General features: G+C 43.4%; 1 protein-coding gene across 4 annotated transcripts; it reads left to right on the top strand.

The window, feature by feature from the left end:
- Positions 1-268: 268 nt before the first annotated feature.
- On the top strand, positions 269-15,180 carry RWDD3 (RWD domain containing 3). 4 transcript variants are annotated; one of them, XM_047785230.1, is made up of 5 exons: positions 273-383; positions 11,245-11,555; positions 12,012-12,502; positions 14,301-14,416; positions 14,517-15,180. In XM_047785230.1, the coding sequence occupies exons 2-5, from the start codon at positions 11,549-11,551 to the stop codon at positions 14,629-14,631; spliced, it is 729 nt and encodes a 242-aa protein (XP_047641186.1). In that variant the 5' UTR covers positions 273-383; positions 11,245-11,548; the 3' UTR covers positions 14,632-15,180. The 4 variants fall into 4 exon arrangements, with proteins under 4 accessions (XP_047641185.1, XP_047641188.1, XP_047641187.1 ...); XM_047785229.1 differs by lacking the exon at positions 11,245-11,555 and having other exon boundaries at positions 269-383; XM_047785232.1 differs by lacking the exons at positions 11,245-11,555; positions 14,517-15,180 and adding an exon at positions 13,824-13,981 and having other exon boundaries at positions 269-383; positions 14,301-14,367.
- The last annotated feature ends 4,095 nt before the right edge of the window (positions 15,181-19,275 follow it).

Genomic DNA, 19,275 nt, shown 5'->3' with positions numbered 1-19,275 from the left:
TGCTGTAAGGAAAGCAACGGGCGAGACTTTGGCAGTCACCCTGCCGGGGACCCCAGCCTTCCTGGACCCCAGCCTTCACCCTCGGAGAAGAGCCCCCCACAGGGCGTGACCCTCGGGTAGGGAACTGGGGAGCGGGAGCTTGTGGGCGGGACTTCTGCCGGCCTCCCGCCCATCGCGCGCTGCGGAGACGCGGGGCGCCCCCCGGTGGCCACCGACGTGGTGCTCGGCGGGCGGGGGCGGGGCCTGCGGCGGAAGGGGAGGAGCTGAGGCGGCGACGTGGCGCAGGCGCGACGCGGCCATGGCGGAGCTTGTGCGGGAGGAGCTCTCGGCTCTGGCCGCGATCTTCTGCGGCCCGGGCGAGTGGGAGGTACTGAGTCGCTCAGGTGACTATCCCCGCGCCAGAGGGACCGGGCGCCCTCTCCTCCTACCACCGAGGCGGGGTTCCCTGCTCTGGGCCCACACTCGGGGACCCGGGTAGTTGAATGACGGAGTGAGGGGTCCCTGCCTCCCGCGCCCTTTGACCCACTCGTCGCCCCCGATGCCTATCCCCCTCCCCCCGCCCCGCAACTCGCCTGTGTGCCTCCCTTTCCAACTCACTGAGCGCTTCGCCCTACCGGCCAGCTGGAAAGCGCTCCCTCATCCTTTTCCTGCCTATCCTGTACCTATTCTTCAGATCTCACCTTAAAAAGTGGCCTCTCCTGACACCCCCAGTTTAAATCCAGCTTCCCGAGGTTACATTATGTCCTTTGTAAGCACTATGCATTGTGCTCTTCAGAGCAGCCACCACAGTTTTAACTAGATGGGCTTTTGGTTGTCTCAAGTGGCGAGAGGGCAGAGACCCAGTCTCTTTTGCACCTAGGACAGTGTGTCCTCAAGGAGCTTACAGTCTAGAAAGGTTCTTCAGGCTATGTTTTGATGACAGTTAAGAGTTACGCCCTGTGGCTGCTATTAAGTTAAAACCCAAACTGCAGTGTATGAAAAAGTGCAGTGATGCAGAAGATTTTCAATTTTCATTTAGTCTTCAGATACATTATGTAAAGTTTTTGGCATGGGATTTAAACTTCTGTTGTTTCAGCTACTATTACAATTGTCTTTCTGATCATAAATTGGCTGACCTTTAGGAAGGTAGCCTAAAATGTGTCGGGTGTTGTGAGAAAGCCTTCGAGGGTTAGGATCTGTTCCTGGTGTCCATGTGGTGTGTTATTCACACATAGAGCAGGAGTTGGCTCCTTTTAATTTATTCTCTCTTGATCACCCATTTACAACGGTCACTGAGCACTCTTGTGTTCTGAGCACTGTGAACCAATTGGTGTAATGTAGCTGCTTTCTTTTTTTTTTTTTTTTGCTTTTTAAGGGCTGCACCTGTGGCATATGGAAGTTCCCAGGCAAAGGGTCGTATATTGAAGCTGCAGCCACAGCAATGCCAGATCCGAGCCTCATCTTCGACCTACACCACAGCTCACTACAACGCTGGATCCTTAACCCATTGATCCAGGCCAGGGATCAAACCCGCATCCTCGTGGATACTAGTCAGGTTCCTAACCTGCTAAGACACAACAGGAACCCCAATGAAGCTGCTTTCTTTTTAGTGCCTAGGCTGCTGTATAGCTTCCAGAAATTGTTGTTTAAAATCCATATGAAAGGATTTACTCATCTTAATATTTTCTTGTCACCCCTCTTCTGACTGGATAGCATGTATAATTCTTCATCATCTTATTTACCGTCTCTACTGCTGTCTTTATTGATAATTACTTCTGCCAGAGGCAGGCCAGTTGAAGTGATCATCAGTTTTCTTAAATTCCTTTATCTGGCTCAGCTGGGAGGGAACCTGTGCTGGAAAAGTGAGCCTGTGATTTCCCATTATACCTGAAAGGATGGCGTGGCAGTGGCCTGGGTCATGAGTGCATGGTTGAGCATATGATACTGCTGACAGGTCAGAGAAAAGCCAAAAAAAATGAACGTAGAAAGGAGAGCAGTTTTTTTAATATGAAGAACACTGTGGACCCTTTATCTGCTGTTAAATTGAGCATGACTTTCAAGCCATGCCTCTTAATTAATTTAATTCAGTGTTCTGGCATCAATAAGTAATTGAATTATAAAGGAATTCAGTGTAACAACTTGGGGCATTTTGTTGCTGAAAGGTTCATTGGAGGATAGAACAATTCAGTGATTGAAATAGGGGTGTTTGATGTTCACAATTGGGGCTTAAGGGTAAGATAAGGACTCCTTTAATAGACCACAGTAAACATAGAGTGGGCTGCTGGCTACCACTCTCATGATCACTGTCAGCTTGGATTGGAAGATACAAGCCTAACACCAGAACACTCTGAACACCATCAGTTCCTTCCAGGCCTCCCCCTCAACAAGCATCTCCTGTTGCCACTGGAATCAGGTTAACCTTGGGTAGGGCTACACTTGGGGTACAAGATAGCCCAGGAAGGCTCAGGGTCAACCCCAGGGTCAATAATGAAGGTTGTGAGATTGAAAAGTCTGAATAGTTGGATTTTTGTAGCTGGACTGATTTATGCAGTCTTTCAGGGGACTTGCATACATGGTGGCCTCTTTGGGATGGTTATAGTAAACTCATGGTAAGGGGCATCAAGCGTAACTATCTCTTATGGGTGCAAATTATGTACGTTCCCACTCCTGCCTACTAGAGAGGGCTGTAGGTAGACCAGATCCCGGGTATTCTGTGTCTTCCTGTGCAGTGCAGACAGGCAAGGTGCCAGGTTTAATGGGGTCACCTACCCTGTTCCTGGTACTTGGAATACATCTTAGCTTATGAGAATTTTTAACTAACAGAGGATATCAGCTGCTCAGGCTGGGTGAGTAGCTACTAGGCTTCAGGCTCCAGAACATATGGAGGGACCCTGGCAGGGCATCATGCTCCTTAACAGAGATGGGGCTGGGCATCAAGGCAGGGACAGCACTTGTCCAACAAGAGAGCAACAAGAGTGCGGGAAGAAATGGGTGTGACCCAGCTCACGTTCAGGATACCTCTGAAGGGGAGTGTGTGTGCAAGCCTGTGAGCATGTGCCTGAGGTAGATGGGCATTGTTACAAATCTTCATTTTCCTGAAGAGGGCATTGACGGTCACACAGATTCTGTTGCCATAGTTGGTGCTCATTATATGAGGAGTTGTGTTTCTGGAAATCATAGATCAAAAGGTTGTAAAATGGGAGGTTTATAAGACTCAGTATCATGTACCATGTTCGCACAGTAGCTTCAGTGTACGTTTTTGTGTTCTGTTAACACTAACGTTCCGATTGCATTGGGCCCTCTTGCAGAATGAATCCTGACTGTCACATACTGACCTCTCTAAATCTATTCAGCCCTGTTTCCTGTCGATTGTCAGCACTGAGGTCACTTCTAAAACCAGATCAGCCCTGAACTTCACTTCCTTTTTTTTTTTGTCTCTTCTAGGGCCACACCCATGGCACATGGAGGTTTCCAGGCTAGGGGTCTAAGTGGAGCTGTAGCCACCGACCTACGCCACAGCCTCAGCAATACGGGATCCGAGTCACGTCTGTGACCTACACCACACCTCACGGCAACGCCAGATCCTTAACCCACTGAGTGAGGCCAGGGATCGAACCCACAACCTAATGGTTCCTAGTCGGATTCGTCAACCACTGAGCCACGACGGGAACTCCTTGAGCTTCACTTCTAAGGGATGGGATTACAGGTCTTTTTTTTTTTTTTTTTTGTCTTTTGCCTCTTTAGGGCCGCAGCTGAGGTGTATGGAGATTCCCAGGCTAGAGATCAAATCAGAGCTACAGCTGCTGGCCTACGCCACAGCCACAGCAGGAATCGAACCCATGTCCTCATGGATACTAATCGGGTTCATTAACCACTGAGCCATGATGGAAACTCTGGGATTGCCACTCATTAAGAATTCATTTATTTTTAATTAATTTATTTTAGTTTTTATTTTTTTAAGAAAATAGTAAAACTTAAAAAAATTAACGTATAGTTGATTTACAGTGTTGTGCCAATTTCTGCAGTACAGCAGAGTGACCTAGTCATACATAAATATACATTCCCTTTCTCATATTATCTTCCATCATGGTCTATACCAAGAGACTGGATATGCAGTAGGACCTCATTGCTTATCCATTCTAAATGTAATAGTTTGCATCTATTAATCCCAAACTCCCAGTTCATCCCACTCTTAACCCCCTTGGCAACCACAAGTCTGTTCTCCATGTCTGTCAGTCTGTTTCTGTTCTATAGATGGGCTCATCTGTGCCAAATTTTAGATTCTATGCATAAATAATACATGGTAGTTATCTTTCTCCTTCTGACTTACTACATCTAATATGAGAATCTTTAGTTGCATCCATGTTGCTGCAAATGGCATTATTTGGCATTATTTTGTTCTTTTTTTTTTTTTTTTTGTCTTTTTGCCATTTCTTGGGCTGCTCCCGCGGCATATGGAGGTTCCCAGGCTAGGGGTCGAATCGGAGCTGTAGCCACCGGCCTACGCCAGAGCCACAGCAACGTGGGATCTGAGCCGCGTCTGCAACCTACACCACAGCTCACGGCAACGCCGGATCCTTAACCCACTGAGCAAGGGCAGGGACCGAACCTGCAACCCCATGGTTCCTAGTCAGATCCGTTAACCACTGCGCCACGACAGGAACTCCATATCTTGTTCTTTTTATGGCTGGGCAATATTCCATTGTGTATATGCACCATATCTTCTTCATTCATTCATCTGTCAATGGCCATTTAGGTTGCTTCCATGTCTTGGCTGTTGTGAATAGAGCTGCTATGAAAATACAGGTGCATGTATCTTTTTGAATGAAAGTTTTGTTCAGATATATTGCCCGGGAGTGGGATTGCTGGATCATATGGTAGTTCTATATTTAGTTCTCTGAGGAACCTCCATATTGTTTTCCATAGTGGTTGTACCACTTTACATTCCCACCAACAGTGCAGGAGGGTTCCCTTTTCTCCACACCCTCTCCAGCATTTGTTGTTTGTAGACTTCTTAGAGATAGCCATTCTGACAGGTGTGAGGTGGTACCTCATTATAGTTTTGATTTGAATTTCTCTAATAATTAGTGATGTTGAGCATCTTTTTTTTTTTTTTTTTTGTCATTTGCCGTTTCTTGGGCCGCTCCCACAGCATATGGAGGTTCCCAGGCTAGGGGTCCAATTGGAGCTGTAGCCACCGGCCTACGCCAGAGCCACAGCAATGCGGGATCCGAGCCGTGTCTGCAGCCTACACCACAGCTCACAGCAATGCCAGATCATCAACCCACTGAGCAAGGCCAGGGATCCAACCCGCAACCTCATGGTTCCTAGTCGGATTCATTAACCACTGCGCCACGACGGGAACTCCTGAGCATCTTTTCATGTGCTTGTTTGCCATCCTTATGCCTTCTGCCCTTTTTTCAATTGGGTTGTGTTTTTTGTTGTTGTTGTTGAGTTGTATAAGTTGTATATTTTGGAGATTAAGCCCTTGTCAGCATCATTTACAACTATTTCCTCCTATTCTGTAGATTGTCTTTTTGTGTGTGTGTGGTTTCTTTTGCTATGCAGAAGCTTGTAAGTTTGATTACGTCCCATTTGTTTACTTTGGTTTTAATTCTGTTGCCTTGGGAGACTAACCCAAGACTAACATTCTATGTCAGAGAATGTTTTGGCTATGTTCTCTTCTAGGAATTTTATGGTGTCATGTCTTATATTTAAGTCTTTAAGCCATTTTGAGTTTATTGTTGTGATGGTGTGAGAGTGTGTTCTTGTTTCATTGATTCACGTACAGCTGTCCAGTTTTCCCAGCACCACTTGCTAAAGAGACTTTTTCCCATTTTATATTCGTGCCTCATTTGTTGAAGATTAATTGAGCGTAGGTGTCTGAGTTTACTTCTGGGATCTCTATTCTGTTCCATTGGTCTGTATGTTGCTTCTTGTACCAGTACCACACCATCTTGATTACTCTAGCTTTGTAATATTGTCTGAAGTCTGAAAGAGTTAGGCCTTCTGCTTTTTTTTTTTTCCCTCAGGATTTTGGGTTTTTTATGGTTCCACATACATTTTTGGATTATTTATTCTAGTTCTGTGAAAAATGTCATGGGTAATTTGATAGGGATCACATTAAATCTATAGATTGCTTTGGGTAGTATGGCCATTTTAATAATATTAATTCTTCCAATCCAGGAGCATGGGATATCTTTGTGTTTCTTGGAATCCTGTTTTATTTCCTTTATTCATGTTTTACAGTTCTCTAAGTTTTTCACCTCCTTGGTCATTTAATTTTCTGGGGTGTGATTTTAAAAGATATTGCTTTTTTTTTTATATTCCTTTTCTAATAGTTCATTGTTAGTATGCAGAAATGCAACCAACTTCTGAATGTTAATCTTGTATCCTGCTACTTTGCTGAATTTGTTTATCAGTTTGAATAGTTTTTGTGTGGATCCTTAGGGATTTCTATGTATAGTATCATGTCATCTGCATATAGTGACAGTTTTACTTCTTCTCTTTCCATTTGAATTCCTTTTGTTTGTCTCATTGCTGTGGCTAGGATTTCCAATACTGTGTTGAATAAAAGTGGGAGAGTGGGCATCCTTGTCTTGTTCCAGATTTTAGCAGAAAGGCTTTCAGCCTTTCTCCACTGAGTATTATATTGTCTGTGGGTTGGTCATAAATAGCTTTTATTATGTTGAGGTATGTTCCGTCTGTAACCACTTTGGTAAGAGTTTTTATTATGAATGGATGTTGAATTTTGTCAAATGCTTTTTCTGCTTCTATTGAGATGATCATGTGGTTTTTGACTTTTCTTTTGTTAATGTGGTATATTGATTGATTTAAGTATGTGAACCATCCTTGACTTCATTTATTTTTAGGGTTTTGTTTTTTGTTTTTGTTTTTTTCCTGTAACCACATTTTAAACATTTGCAAAAATCTAGCTGTGACATGAAAAGAAGATACTTGTGCGGAGCCACCTGGCAGCAAGAGGAAAGAAAATCCTGTGCAGCAAAGTAAAAGAGAGTCTTGGTGGGGCTTTTTAGTTGTTTTCATGATATCACTCTTAACACTGCAAAAAAAAAAAAAAAAAGCAAGTATAGGGAAAGCCAGGTGTATGTGGTATATAAATAAATTTTCTTTTAATAGGCTCTTAATGAATCTCAAAGAACTCATTCTCTTAAATTTTGTTTGCACTTTCCACTATATTTTCTTATTGGACAGCATTTATTGAGTTTCTATTGTGTATGATTATGGAGTAGGGTGAATTCTTAAAAAATAACATTAGTGTGGTATTTAGGGTTCAGTGCAGTTTCTCTAGTTTGAATTTTCTGTTGTTTGAAGTGTGATTCAGGAGCATAATTTCTTTCATGTACTTGTAAAGAAGAATACAGTTTGAAACCCCTATTTTAGTTTGTGTTTTAGTTATTAAATTCATGTACTTATTTTACGACAAAGTGACTTACTAAAGAAAACACCCAAACTTGGGAATATATGTATGCAGAATTAAGCCAGGGGCAAGACTTAGATCTTTTGGTAGGGTCTTCAAAATAAATGGAAATAGTGTTGGAACTTAAAATTTTTATTTATTTATTTTTGTCTTTTGTCTTTTTTAGGGCCACACCCACGGCATATGGAGGTTCCCAGGCTAGGGGTCTAATCAGAGCTGTAGCCACCGGCCAACGCCAGAGCCAAGCCACGTCTTCGACCTACACCACAGCAACACCGGATCCTTAACCCACTGAGCGGGGCCAGGGGTGGAACCTGCAACCTCAAGGTTCCTAGTCGGATTTGTGTCCGCTGTGCCATGAAGGGAACTCCTGGAATTAAAAAAAATTTTTTTAGATTGCTAGGGTAGGCATACGTTTTCTAGGGCATAGATGTTTATTGAGAATGATGAGTTGGTGAGTGAAACTTAATGACCCAGTGTTTTGGTGCCAGGGGAAGCCAGAGATTAGCATTAGAAATAGAGCACCATTATTTTTCTGTTAATCACTCTGTTTCTAAGCTGTTAATAAACTTAAAGTAGATAGGACAGCCTTGTTTTCTTTCTTTAATGAAACACAAACGAATCCCAAATCAGACTGACACTACATGTGATTATGTGAAAAACTCTGAGGCAAAAAAATAGCCAGTTTAACATGTAAAAACCAAGGCACATAAAAAAAGGGATGGTAATATACATACTTCTGGGGTTTGGGGAAGAAAATAGGTCTTTAAAAGACTGTATAATTTTATTACCACATGTAAGTATCAGCATAATGGGGTATGCTATTGGGCTTTTCACTTTCTTACAGAGATAGCATCGTTTTGTGTAATTTCAGTTTGCATCGCCTGTGTGTGTGTGTGTGTGTATGCACATGTGTGCGCGTGTGTGAGTGTGCAGAGGACGTTGCAGAGAAGACCAAGTAGGAATATTGTTAATCCTCTCCGATTCTTGGTAGAATTAAAGCAGTTTTTCTTCTAAATGTATAACTGACAAGTTCACAATTTTTTTTTTTGTCTTTTTGCCGTTTCTTGGGCCGCTCCCGCGGAGGTTCCCAGGCTAGGGGTCGAATCGGAGCTATAGCCACTGGCCTACGCCAGGGCCACAGCAACGCGGGATCCAAGCCCCGTCTGCAACCTCCACCACAGCTCATGGCAATGCCGGATCATCAACCCACTGAGCAAGGCCAGGGATTGAACCCGCAACCTCATGGTTTCCAGTCGGATTCATTAACCACTGTGCCACGGCGGGAACTCCAAGTTCACAATTTTCTAAAGGAAAAGTCAGGATTTTCTCCCATTGCTTTTCTGTTTGCCCTGAGTAGGGCCAGAAAATTACTAAGAACAAGTGAAAGTCAGTAAGGATTTGAATGGCCAGTGCAATAGCCTTTCAAGCCTTTCTCCCTGGACTGCCTGTTTCTGTCGGTGAGGTCACTGCACTGGGGAGGAATAGGTGGGTGTTTCTGTGGCAGAGAGTGGAGACCTGTGGGTTTAGGGTTTTGACCAGGAAGGGAGTCTTGCTTGAAGAGAAAAGCTTGCCTTGTGGGCACAGATGCTGTGTTTGTGTCAAGCGGATGCTGTAACAAATAACCACTAACGTGGTGTCTTAACGCATATTTATTGTCTCTGGAGGTCAGAAGTGTAAAATCCGTTCCAGAGTCTGCAGTCAAATTGTCCGGGGGGCTGCACCCCCTGTGGGGGCCCCTGGGGGCATCTGTTTCCTCGCCGTTTCCGGCTTAGAGAGCTCTGGTCTTTATACTCCTTGGCCCACAGCCCCTTCCCCTGATTCAAGGCCAGCAGCAGAGCCATCTGGCTCCAGTGATTACGTTGCCTCCTTCTGTAAAATCTTCCCCGTCTCCCTCCTGTAAGGACACTTGTGATCCCATTTAGTGCCTCCTGGATAATCCAGGTTAACCTCCCATCTCAGGTCCTTAACTTAATCCCGTCTGCAGAAGCCCTTTTACCAAGTAAAGTGACATACTGACAAATTCTGAGCATCAGGACAGACATCTTTGGGCCGTGGTTTAGTTAGCCTCCCACACAGGGGCCAAAGACACTTGTGAGATCATGATTCCAAGCTAGTGGCATAATGCTCAGAGCTGGGTACTAAAATTGTAAAGGTTTTTCTTTTATAAAGTAGAAAACTATTTTTAGGTTGTTGTCTAAAAAGAAAACTGAGATCTTCCAGTGGTGAAAATAATAGTTAATTTGGTTCAACCATGACCATTCTGGGTATGAAAACACCATACAGTAAGTTCAAAGTATGACGGAAATCTCAGGCTTTAGAGAGGTGCTTTGGTGGTTGAACAAAGCTCCAGGGGCAGCAGGTGAAGAGTTCAGCGCAGGTGCAAGGCCCAGAACCTAGTATAAAATGAGGAGGAAGGAGAGGGCGTGGAGGGCTAGGTTGGCCCTGTGTGTTGGGGGCAGGAATGTGTAATTTGTCACCGAGCTCAAGTGCATTTAGACAGCTTATTACTCCCGGCATGGCAGGCAGCTGCATGTCCACATCAGTTCCCCGCGTCCTGAGTTCCACGGGGCCGTGCAGGTGGGTCCCCGTGGACATGGGCCCTGCTGTAGGTACAAGGGTCTTTGTTACAGCTGAGGAACACGGAGTCCCCAATTTTATAAGAGGGCTATTCATCTTGAACGAGCTTTATTTGTTGTTCTGGTCTGGAAACAAAGTCGCAAATGCGAGGGAGCAGCCTGTGCGCTTCGAAGGCTGTCTGTTGTGCAAATGCCCTGACCAGAGTTCTCAGAGCCCTTTGCTCAGAAAACCTTCACAGATGCCATTCCCATGGAGGGGTATCTCTGTGCAGATTAAAAAAAAAAAAAAAAAAAGAAAGTGCAATTTATAGAGATTATCTGTACATGTGTTTGTAAGTAGACATTTTTAGGTGTAGACGAGACGTGGAAGAAGGTTGCTTTGGCTTTTGGTCCAATCTTTCCTGTTAGGAAGCTGGATTGAGTTCAGATGATGGGATCTGTGTCTTAGCTGTTATCTTCTCTCAGACCAGCACAGGGCCTTGGGCCGTGTCCCTGCTCAGTGAATGTTTGTTGAATGACCAATGAAGGAAGAGCTTTACAAGTTAGGCCTCCCCCTTGAGAGGGAAAGGGGACCCCCTAGATGATTTCTGGAGGCTTTATTTAGCCAGGGTCACATGGTGTGTGTAGGTCCATTTATAAGGATTTAACTATATAGCGCACCTACTCTGATAATAAGTTATTTTTTTAAGGATGAAAGAAAGGTTTTGAGAAACTGGTGATGGGATTTTAGAGGAATGTGCTAAGTAAGGTTTGGAAAATCTTTCTGGAGCATATATTTTACTTATGTAATACAATTTGAAGTTATGTCATTTTAATATGATCTTTATAATTGTTACTGCCCAGGTTTCAGGGCCGTGTCCCAAAATAGCAGCGCTTTGCAGCCGTTACTGAAGATTCTATTAAAGAAAAACCGTGTGTAACAGATGTGTTTGGTCCTGTATGAATCAATGTCTGTAACAAGGGCTTTTATATAAATGGAATTGGATGGCTAGAGAGCCGTTTTCATGTTCTGTTAGGTTCTTTAAAATGGGGACACATTCAGGTTTCCGTTGTTGAGGCTGTTGAGCAGCAATCCAGGTATGAAAATAAGAACCATCTGACTGGCCGTCTTGTGAAGGAGAATGAAACCCAGGCTGCGCAGAAAGAAGCGGGGTCGTCGGAGGCAAGTTAGCTTCAAAGAGCCTCATCTGCACCCAGTTCTCTTCTCCTCTGCTCTTCTGATCTGTGTGCTTCTGCCCCCTGCAGAATGAATCAGCCTGACGTTTTATCAACTTTTGAAAAGTGGGGTGAAGTGGTGTGGAACGCATCAGAGGGGTGAAGCGGAGCAAATCTGAAAGAGAGCAGAGTGTTTCATCTCCTGTCCTGTGTGTGCTCGCCCCCTCCTCCTTGTGGAGTCAGGCACAGAATTGCTGTCTGCCCCATTTTAGTTCCTCCCGCTGCCTTCATGTTACACCGATACTGATACACCTGACGTCGGAAAAGAGTGGTCCGGGCAGTTCCTGTATCGTGCGCCCTCACGGTTTTCTCTGCACTCCGACAGCCACACGAGATGCAGGGTTTGTCCGACTTGGGTTTACTACAACATGACTGTCACTGGATTTTGTATATAATTTTTAAACAAATTACTGATTTAATAAATACATGATACTGGTTCTTTAAATGTTCATGTGAGTGTATTAGAAATTTCTGGAATTACCCACTAAGTCTGGGTTCGGAAAAAAAATTGTATGATGAGAAACCTTTCTGGTGACCTTAATAAAAATGGGATAATAGCTGTTGTAAATGCCAGTGAAATCCTCGGTGCGGGTGTGCACGGATCTATGAATATATATGTGTGGCTAAAGGAAATAATCTGTAAATCATGGCTTTCTTAGGGTGAGGTGTCCCTTCCTAAAATAACTGAGTTTCCACGTGAAAAATAAATCAACACTTGAAACAAAAATTTTAACTTGTTAGTGTTCCGTTCCCGTTGAATTATGTACCGCTAATCATTATTTTTGGATGCTTTCCAGAGACAGATGGGACTGTGTTCAGAATTCTCACAAAAGCCGAAGGGCGTCTGGATGCAGATATTCCTTTACAGCTGGTCTTCCATTTGCCGGTCGATTACCCGTTGTGTCTGCCTGGCATCGTGGTTAACTCCGACTGCCTGACCAGGGCCCAGTGTGCGGCTGTGAAAGAGACATTACTGAAGCAAGCAGAGACTCTTTTGTCGGAACCTATGGTTCATGAGCTGGTTCTCTGGATTCAGCAAAATCTCAGACACATCCTCAGGCGACCAGAAACTGGAGGTGACATTAGTGCGACATGCCCTCCTGCAGCACGCCCGGCTGTGGATGATGGATGGTGGATAACTCTTTTGCATTTAGATCACATGAGAGCAAAGACTAAATATGTCAGAACCGTGGAGAAGTGGGCTTCCGATTTAAGGCTGACAGGAAGACTGATGTTCCTGGGTAAAATAATACTGATTTTACTGCAGGGAGACAGAGACAACATCAAGGTGCCAAAAAGTTTAATGTTAAATGTGCATTTGGCTATTTTTTGCTAAAACGGTGTGTCTCTAAGTGTGTTTTATAACAATGGGACAGATTAATCATTCAGATGTTCCTGCTTTCACTCTTTTGCCATGTTTATTTTCTTTCAAAAGACTAGATTTTAATTACAACTGCAGACTTGTGAAGTTTGAAAAATATGTAGGAGATTGTTTTAAAAGTCAAGTCGCTTAATGAAAGTGATAGGCTATTAAAAAAAATCTCTGTGGTACATGAGTGTTTCTGTAGTTAGCTTTGACCCTCAACTTTATGACTTTGCACTAAACGTCTGTGCATATTTGTTTCTTTCCTTAGGCACAACAAAAAGTGTATTTGTGGGTAGTCTGCCAAACTTTTAACTTTTTGGCAGCTAAAGATACATTCTGACACTTGAAATGGGTATCTCTAATACCTGGAAAGAGTAGCAAGTCTGTCCTAACCAGGATTTAGTAAGAGTGGAAGTAGAATTAGGGCTGTCAGCCTGTCACCTCCTCCCTAACTTTTGCTTTCCACCTGACTTGTCTCAGCAGCTGCTTTCAAAGTCATCATCTTCACATTTTTCAAGTTCTCGTTCTCAACTCATCTAACCTGTTTTATGTGGGACCAGACAAGGAAAGCTACTTATTATGTTTTAAATCATAAAAGAGCTACAAATCACTTAATAGGTTTTATACTTTCAGGTGGGTTGGGTCAAGAATAATTACAATGGAATTTATTTAAAACAGATTTATCTTGCATAGCATGTCATCTTAAAGATTTGCAGGATAACTGCCTAGCTTTTTCAGGATGGGCTCTTAACCACAAAACTTGTTGGTTATTAACTTCAGTTGACCAGAGTAGTGCTCGGTTATAGTATATAGGTGCAACGAAAAATCCAGATTGAATATGGATCCTGGGTTGGGGGTGTGACCAAGGAACCACACATTTTAGGGTGATTTATAGTATATCTCTGATGTCTGAGCCTTTTGGGTAAAATACTGGCTGACAAAATGAATACAAATTAATTTCCTTGCTCACATTTCCCCCAAAGGCTCAGCTCTTCCTTTAAACCAGCTCAGGCATATTACGCTAAGTGCAGCTGTTTTGCAGATGTTACTCAGATTGGATCCATCGATTAATTAACATGTATAGAATCATATGGCTAGAGCACCGCTAATGCAGAGTCCTCTTTAAAGAGTTTTTTTTTTCTTTTTTTATTAGCTGTCCCTAAAATGCCATTTAATGTAAATGTCTGTTAAATTTTTATAAGATCATACATCAGGATTGAGAATTTCAGGTACCTATTTATAGATGGCATCAATTGGGACTGTTCGGTGCTACGTGCCTGTTAATTTGGACCTTGAAGTAGTGATGATAATGACAGTGGCCGGTATCGTAAGCGCTGTGTGCCAGGCACTCCTCTGAGTGCTTTCCATGTATTGACTCAGTCATCGCAGCTTCCCCATAAGGTAGGTGTTGTCATGGGCACCATTTTATGGAGAGCTTCCTGAGGCACAGGGGGTTTAGGTAGCTAGCCCCAGACCTAGCCGGCTGTCCAGTCCAGATTTGATCCTACCTAGTTCAAGTGCATCCTTCTTTACCCCACCGTTCACCAGACTGTTACGCTTCCGACTATGTAAAAGCACTGTGTAATTCTTTTGCTGCTTGGTTTAGAAAGTGAGTACTCTGTAAGCATGAAAATAAGCCTGCCGGTTTGTGGTTTCTTTAAAACTAGAACTTTGAGATTCAGGGTAAGATATGTGTGTAACATACTGATTTATCATTTAGGAGTACCTGATTCTTCAGAAAACCTCCAAAGTAGATGTGGACTCAAGTGGAAAGAAATGCAAAGAGAAAATGATTCGTGTACTGTTTGAAACAAAAGTACAGACAGAACACAAAAGGTATAATTTAGGACTATTGCAGATGGAAAAAAAAAACTGAATCGATAATTATACTCTGACAAATCTGGGCATATTCATGAGTTTCTCTTGTATAATGCAGGTTTCTGGCGTTTGAAGTCAAAGAGTATTCATCGCTGGATGAGTTACAAAAGGAATTTGAAACTGCAGGACTTGAGCAGCTTTTCTCCGAATTTGTGCTTGGGCTGGTAAAATGACATGAAAGAAGATAGGAATCTTTTAGTGAAAAAGCAGTGTTCTTGTTTTTGTTTTTTGCATCGGATTTGGGGAGTGGCTGATTTAAATACTCATAAGGGAACAATTTCAAGAGTTTCTCTGAAGCAAAATGACAGACACCATCATCGTTTCAGAACAAAAGCCAATTCTGTTTATGGAATATTAAACAGTAAGGATACCCATATATTCTAAGTTTTGCCAGTAAAAGCTAGGTTCAATAGATGGAACGTTATTTGAAAGATAAATATAAAAAGATGATGGTAAATGAGCCCTTGTGTTTATACAGAGGATTTGTTTGGAATTGTGCAATTTTCTGGCTAATTTTTGTGTAATTAAATGAATTTCAAAAAGAGATTTGTTTTCATATTGGCTTTTGTCATGTTTACATTTTTGGTGTTTGATCACGATTTTTCCCCATTCAGCTTATTATGTCTAATGTTTTAAGTTGAATGTTAAGAAAAATATAACATTGATTTTTTTTGTGGAGTTGCATAAATGGTTAGTTTAAATAAAAACCAAACAAGCTCTATGGAACTTGATTTACCATTGCTTTCTTTGGGGGTCCCGGAATAGTACAGTACTTTCCAGTTATAGGACTGGAGAGTCAAGTTAAAATAAAATTCTCTTCTAGTTTTAACAGGTAAGAAATGTTTCACCCCAAATTAGCTTACCAGATGGAAGAAATTATATAGAGATCTTATTTTTTTTCTTATGAAATTCGTTGAAGTATGATCATCTCAAAATATTTTTATGATGACCTGAGGAGAGAAGCCATAAAATAAAACCTTGTCTTAAAATCTGTACCGAAAATATAAACAGGTATTTATGTTTGAGAAAGGATATGTGTTGCTAAAGTAAGAGGCGGCAAGATGGGAGAAGAGCCAGGCAGAGCCCTCTTACTGCACTTTATGAAGTTCAGCCATGTCATTATAAAATTGTAAGTGATGGGAGAGAGAACTAAGGAAGCATTGCAGCATGCTGAGTAGTCTGTCCTGACAGGGCTGCTCTGTGGCTACGGCATTTTGATCCGAGAGAGACTCACTTTCAGGCACCGTTGTCGTTAAATTATAACTACCTGTTGATCATTCTATGGGGCTCCGTTAATGAGAGGGGATTTTCGGTTCATCTTATCTCATTCTAGGGTGTTGGTGATTGTTTTCCTGGAGAGCCGGTAAATGAGTGGAAGGGTGGGAGTCGCGGAGTTTGGGAACTGCTCGAACGCCCCTCCCGCCTTGTGCCCGCCGCTGTGTTGTTGGAGACTGTTGTAATTGATCCTAGATCTGCTCCCACGGCACTGCCTGGACCGGAGCTAACATCGCTGATAGGTGCTCTGGTCTGCTGGAGTTCAGAATCACTCCACCCCTGCTGCCACCGCCGCCACTGCCAGCAACTACCGTGGTGTCGGAACCTTCGCTGCCTCTCCCTTCCCAGGGGTGCCTCCCATTGACCAACCTAACAGGAACCCAGTTGGCAAAGAAGTCTGGCAAATGCGATTTGCATGTCCCAGCCCCAGGAGAAGAGAGCAGAATATGAGGAGGATGGTGTGCCTGTGTGGGGTGAGGGGAGAGCTTGTGACGCCTGGGCAGGGCACCAGCTCCCTTTTAGCCCTTAAGCATCCACACACGCCCTTCTACCCACATGGAAATTTCGGTACAACAACACTTTTATGCTTCTCTCTGTGCAGGCTTGACTATCTTTTGTACAGATGGTGTATGGTTAATGTGCAGTGTTGTGTCTGTTTCAGTTATACATACATGGATATCCGTTCTTGTTCAGATGCTTTTCTCACATAGGTTATTCAGAATATTGAGTAGAGTTCCCAGTGCTATACAGCAGGTCTTTATTTTATATAGAATAGTGTGTATATGTTAATCCCAAACTCCCAATTTATCCCTGCCCTCCATGTTTCCCCTTGGTAACTGTAGTTGGTTTTTCAAATCTGCGTGTCTGTTTCTGTTTTGTAAATCAATTCATTTGTGTCATTTTTATTGAGTTCCATAAATAATTGATATTATATGATATTTGTCTGTCTTTGTCTGACTTACATCATACTAAGATAATATCTAGGACCAGCCATATGGCTGCAGATGGCATTATTTCATTATTTTTAGGGCAGAGTAATATTCCATTGTGTACATTTATCATATCTTTTATCCACTTCTCTGTCAATGGACATTTAGGTTGCTTCTGTGTCTTGGCTATTGGAAATGATGCTGCAGTGAATATTGGGGTGCTTGTATCCCTTTGAATCATCGTTTTATCTGCATAGATGCCCAGGAGTGGGATTGCTGAATCATATGGTGGTTCTATTTTTAGTTTTTAAGGAACCTCCATATGGTTCTCCATAGTGGCTGTACTAATTGACATTCCCACCCACAGTGTAGGAGGGTTCCCTTTTCTCCACACCCTCTCCAGCATTTATTGCTCGTAGACTTTTTGATGATGGTCATTCTGACTATGTGTAGTGATACCACATTGTAGTTTTGATGGGCCCGCAGTGGCAGTGGTGGCTCATGTCCACCCTTGGAGCTCTTGTTGGCACGTCCTTTTGCCTGATGGTGCTCACAGAGAAAGAAGCTCTGATGGCCCTCAACAGTGGTGCCTTGCCTCTCTGGTGGGCCCAGGTTTCTTGAGTACACCCTCAGTTACCACAGGTTAGCCTCTTCAGCCTGTCTCTGCACAGCCAGCCCTGGTCCTCTCCCCAGGTCTGATCTCTGAAGCCTGATCTACTGCACCAGCCCCAACCTGCACCAACAGACAAGCGTCTTAGGCTGGGGAGCACAGGGCGGGGGTGCTGACCTTCAGGGCAGAGTCTCTCTGTTTCGCCTTCGGCAGACAGGCTGCTGTGTTCTCCTCCTACACGCCAAAAGCTCCCTCTCCATCCAGGCCGCTCTCCCCAGTGAGGGGACTTCCCAGGGTGTGGGAATGTTTCCTCCTTCACCGCTCACTCTCTGGGGCGCAAGTCCTGTCCCCAGTTCCTTTGTCTCTCTCTCCTTTTTTTCTTTTGCCTTTTGCCCTACCCAGTTACATGGAGGTTTTCTGGTCCTTTTAGAAGTCTGAGGTTTTCTGCCGGTGTTCAGATGTTCTGCGTGAGTTGCTCCACTTGTAAATGTATTTTTAATGGTTTTGTGGGAGGAGGTGAGCTCCCTGTTCTGCTCCTCCTCTCTCTTGAGCCCATCCTGTCAACTTCCAACCTGAACCGTTTTGTGTGTCCTGGTAGTTTTCATCCTCCCCCTCCCTGTGGGAACTAAGACTGCCAAATCAGCATAGCCCGTTTATAGGGATGGGAAGAAAAAAACATGAGTGGGTTATTAAACATAATACTGAGAGAAATTTGTCTTATTTTTGTTCCATTCCCAGACCCATGTATTCTGGCAGTGGAAGAAATAACTCGTACATTGATCACGGGTTCAAAGTTATCTGCATCTTACAAGGTGGCACCTCGGTTCTCTTAGGGTTTTGCCTCCCAGCTGGCCTAATGACTTGGTCTTAGTGAGTCATTCTATTATTCTACCAAACCGGCCACTTCTGGGTAATTTGGTACACGGAAAAACTAGGAATTTCGTAGTTTCAAGCCCATTGCTGCATTTCTTTTGTTGTGAAATGAATTTCTCATTTAGGAGTTATGTTGTGAGAGATGACCATTTTTGTAAAGGTTGTGATGAATAGTGTTATAGGAAGGAACTTAGGGTACATATCTAGACTCTGTATTTTCATGAGGACACATTGCTGGCCCTCCCACTAGAGAAGAGATCCAATGTCATTAGCCACCTGGTGACTGGTGTCTCCCAAGAAGTGAAGCCCTAGTGACAGCTCAGCATTAGTCTCTGTTCCTAGCCAATTAGACATTCAGTAGTGACAATAGTAAGACCAGTATTGGTGGGAAGAATTTCACGTTTCTGGGTCCATGTATAACCTCCATCCCTGCTGCCATTTTTACTTTGTACGCAGACCTGCTGAGCAAGCCCTGGGATGACTGACTTCCAGGGGAGGACTCAGCCTGTCCATTTGACCAGTGAAGGGATTCTCTGCAGTGCTTCCCTTGGACCAAGTACTTCTTCCCCAGTGAAAGTTGGCTTGGCTTTAAAAAATGCCGGAGTTATTACAACATTTTGGTAAATAAGAAAAATATTAAAGATGATTCTTAAATATGTGTAACTAATAGCAACTTGTCCAATCCTAAAGTCTGGCTCTGCCACAGACAAAATAGTAAGATGAGTGCAGAAAGGTAAGTTATTTTAAGTAGCATGGTTAGGCAAATCTGAAAGGGGATGGCATCGGAACCAATACCTGGACGAAAGGGACCAAGCGTAGGAAAAGGAGGCCGCTGGAATTCCAGGTGGCAGGAAGAGTACATAAAGAGCTGAGGCCCGAAGGATGGTGTATGGCGTAAAGTCTACCATGTACATGCGCAGTGAATAGTTTGGAGCAAGACAGATGTAGGAGCCAACAGCTCCTGTTGAGTCTTAAAACCCAATATAAGCCTTCTTCCCCCCGCCCCCCGCTTTTTTTTTTCCTTTGGTAAGTGCAGTGGGAATGCATTGCACTGGAAAAGGTGTGATATCTGATGTACCCTTTAATAAGATCATCAGGCTGTTACAGAGTAAATGAGCAATAGAAGAGCA

Source organism: Phacochoerus africanus, chromosome 6 (genome assembly GCF_016906955.1).
Source record: "Phacochoerus africanus isolate WHEZ1 chromosome 6, ROS_Pafr_v1, whole genome shotgun sequence".
In the NCBI taxonomy this organism is placed as follows: Eukaryota; Metazoa; Chordata; class Mammalia; order Artiodactyla; family Suidae; genus Phacochoerus; species Phacochoerus africanus.
Note: the sequence above shows the minus strand (reverse complement) of the source record. Positions and strands in the feature narration are given on the sequence as shown.

Excerpts from the sequence above, each read along its gene's own strand:
- RWDD3 (XM_047785229.1), top strand. The coding sequence starts at position 299 with ATGGCGGAGCTTGTGCGGGAGGAGCTCTCGGCTCTGGCCGCGATCTTC. Across the intron at positions 384-12,011 it reads GGAGGTACTGAGTCGCTCAG|AGACAGATGGGACTGTGTTC; the intron begins GTGACTATCCCC and ends GATGCTTTCCAG. Across the intron at positions 12,503-14,300 it reads GAGACAGAGACAACATCAAG|GAGTACCTGATTCTTCAGAA; the intron begins GTGCCAAAAAGT and ends TTTATCATTTAG.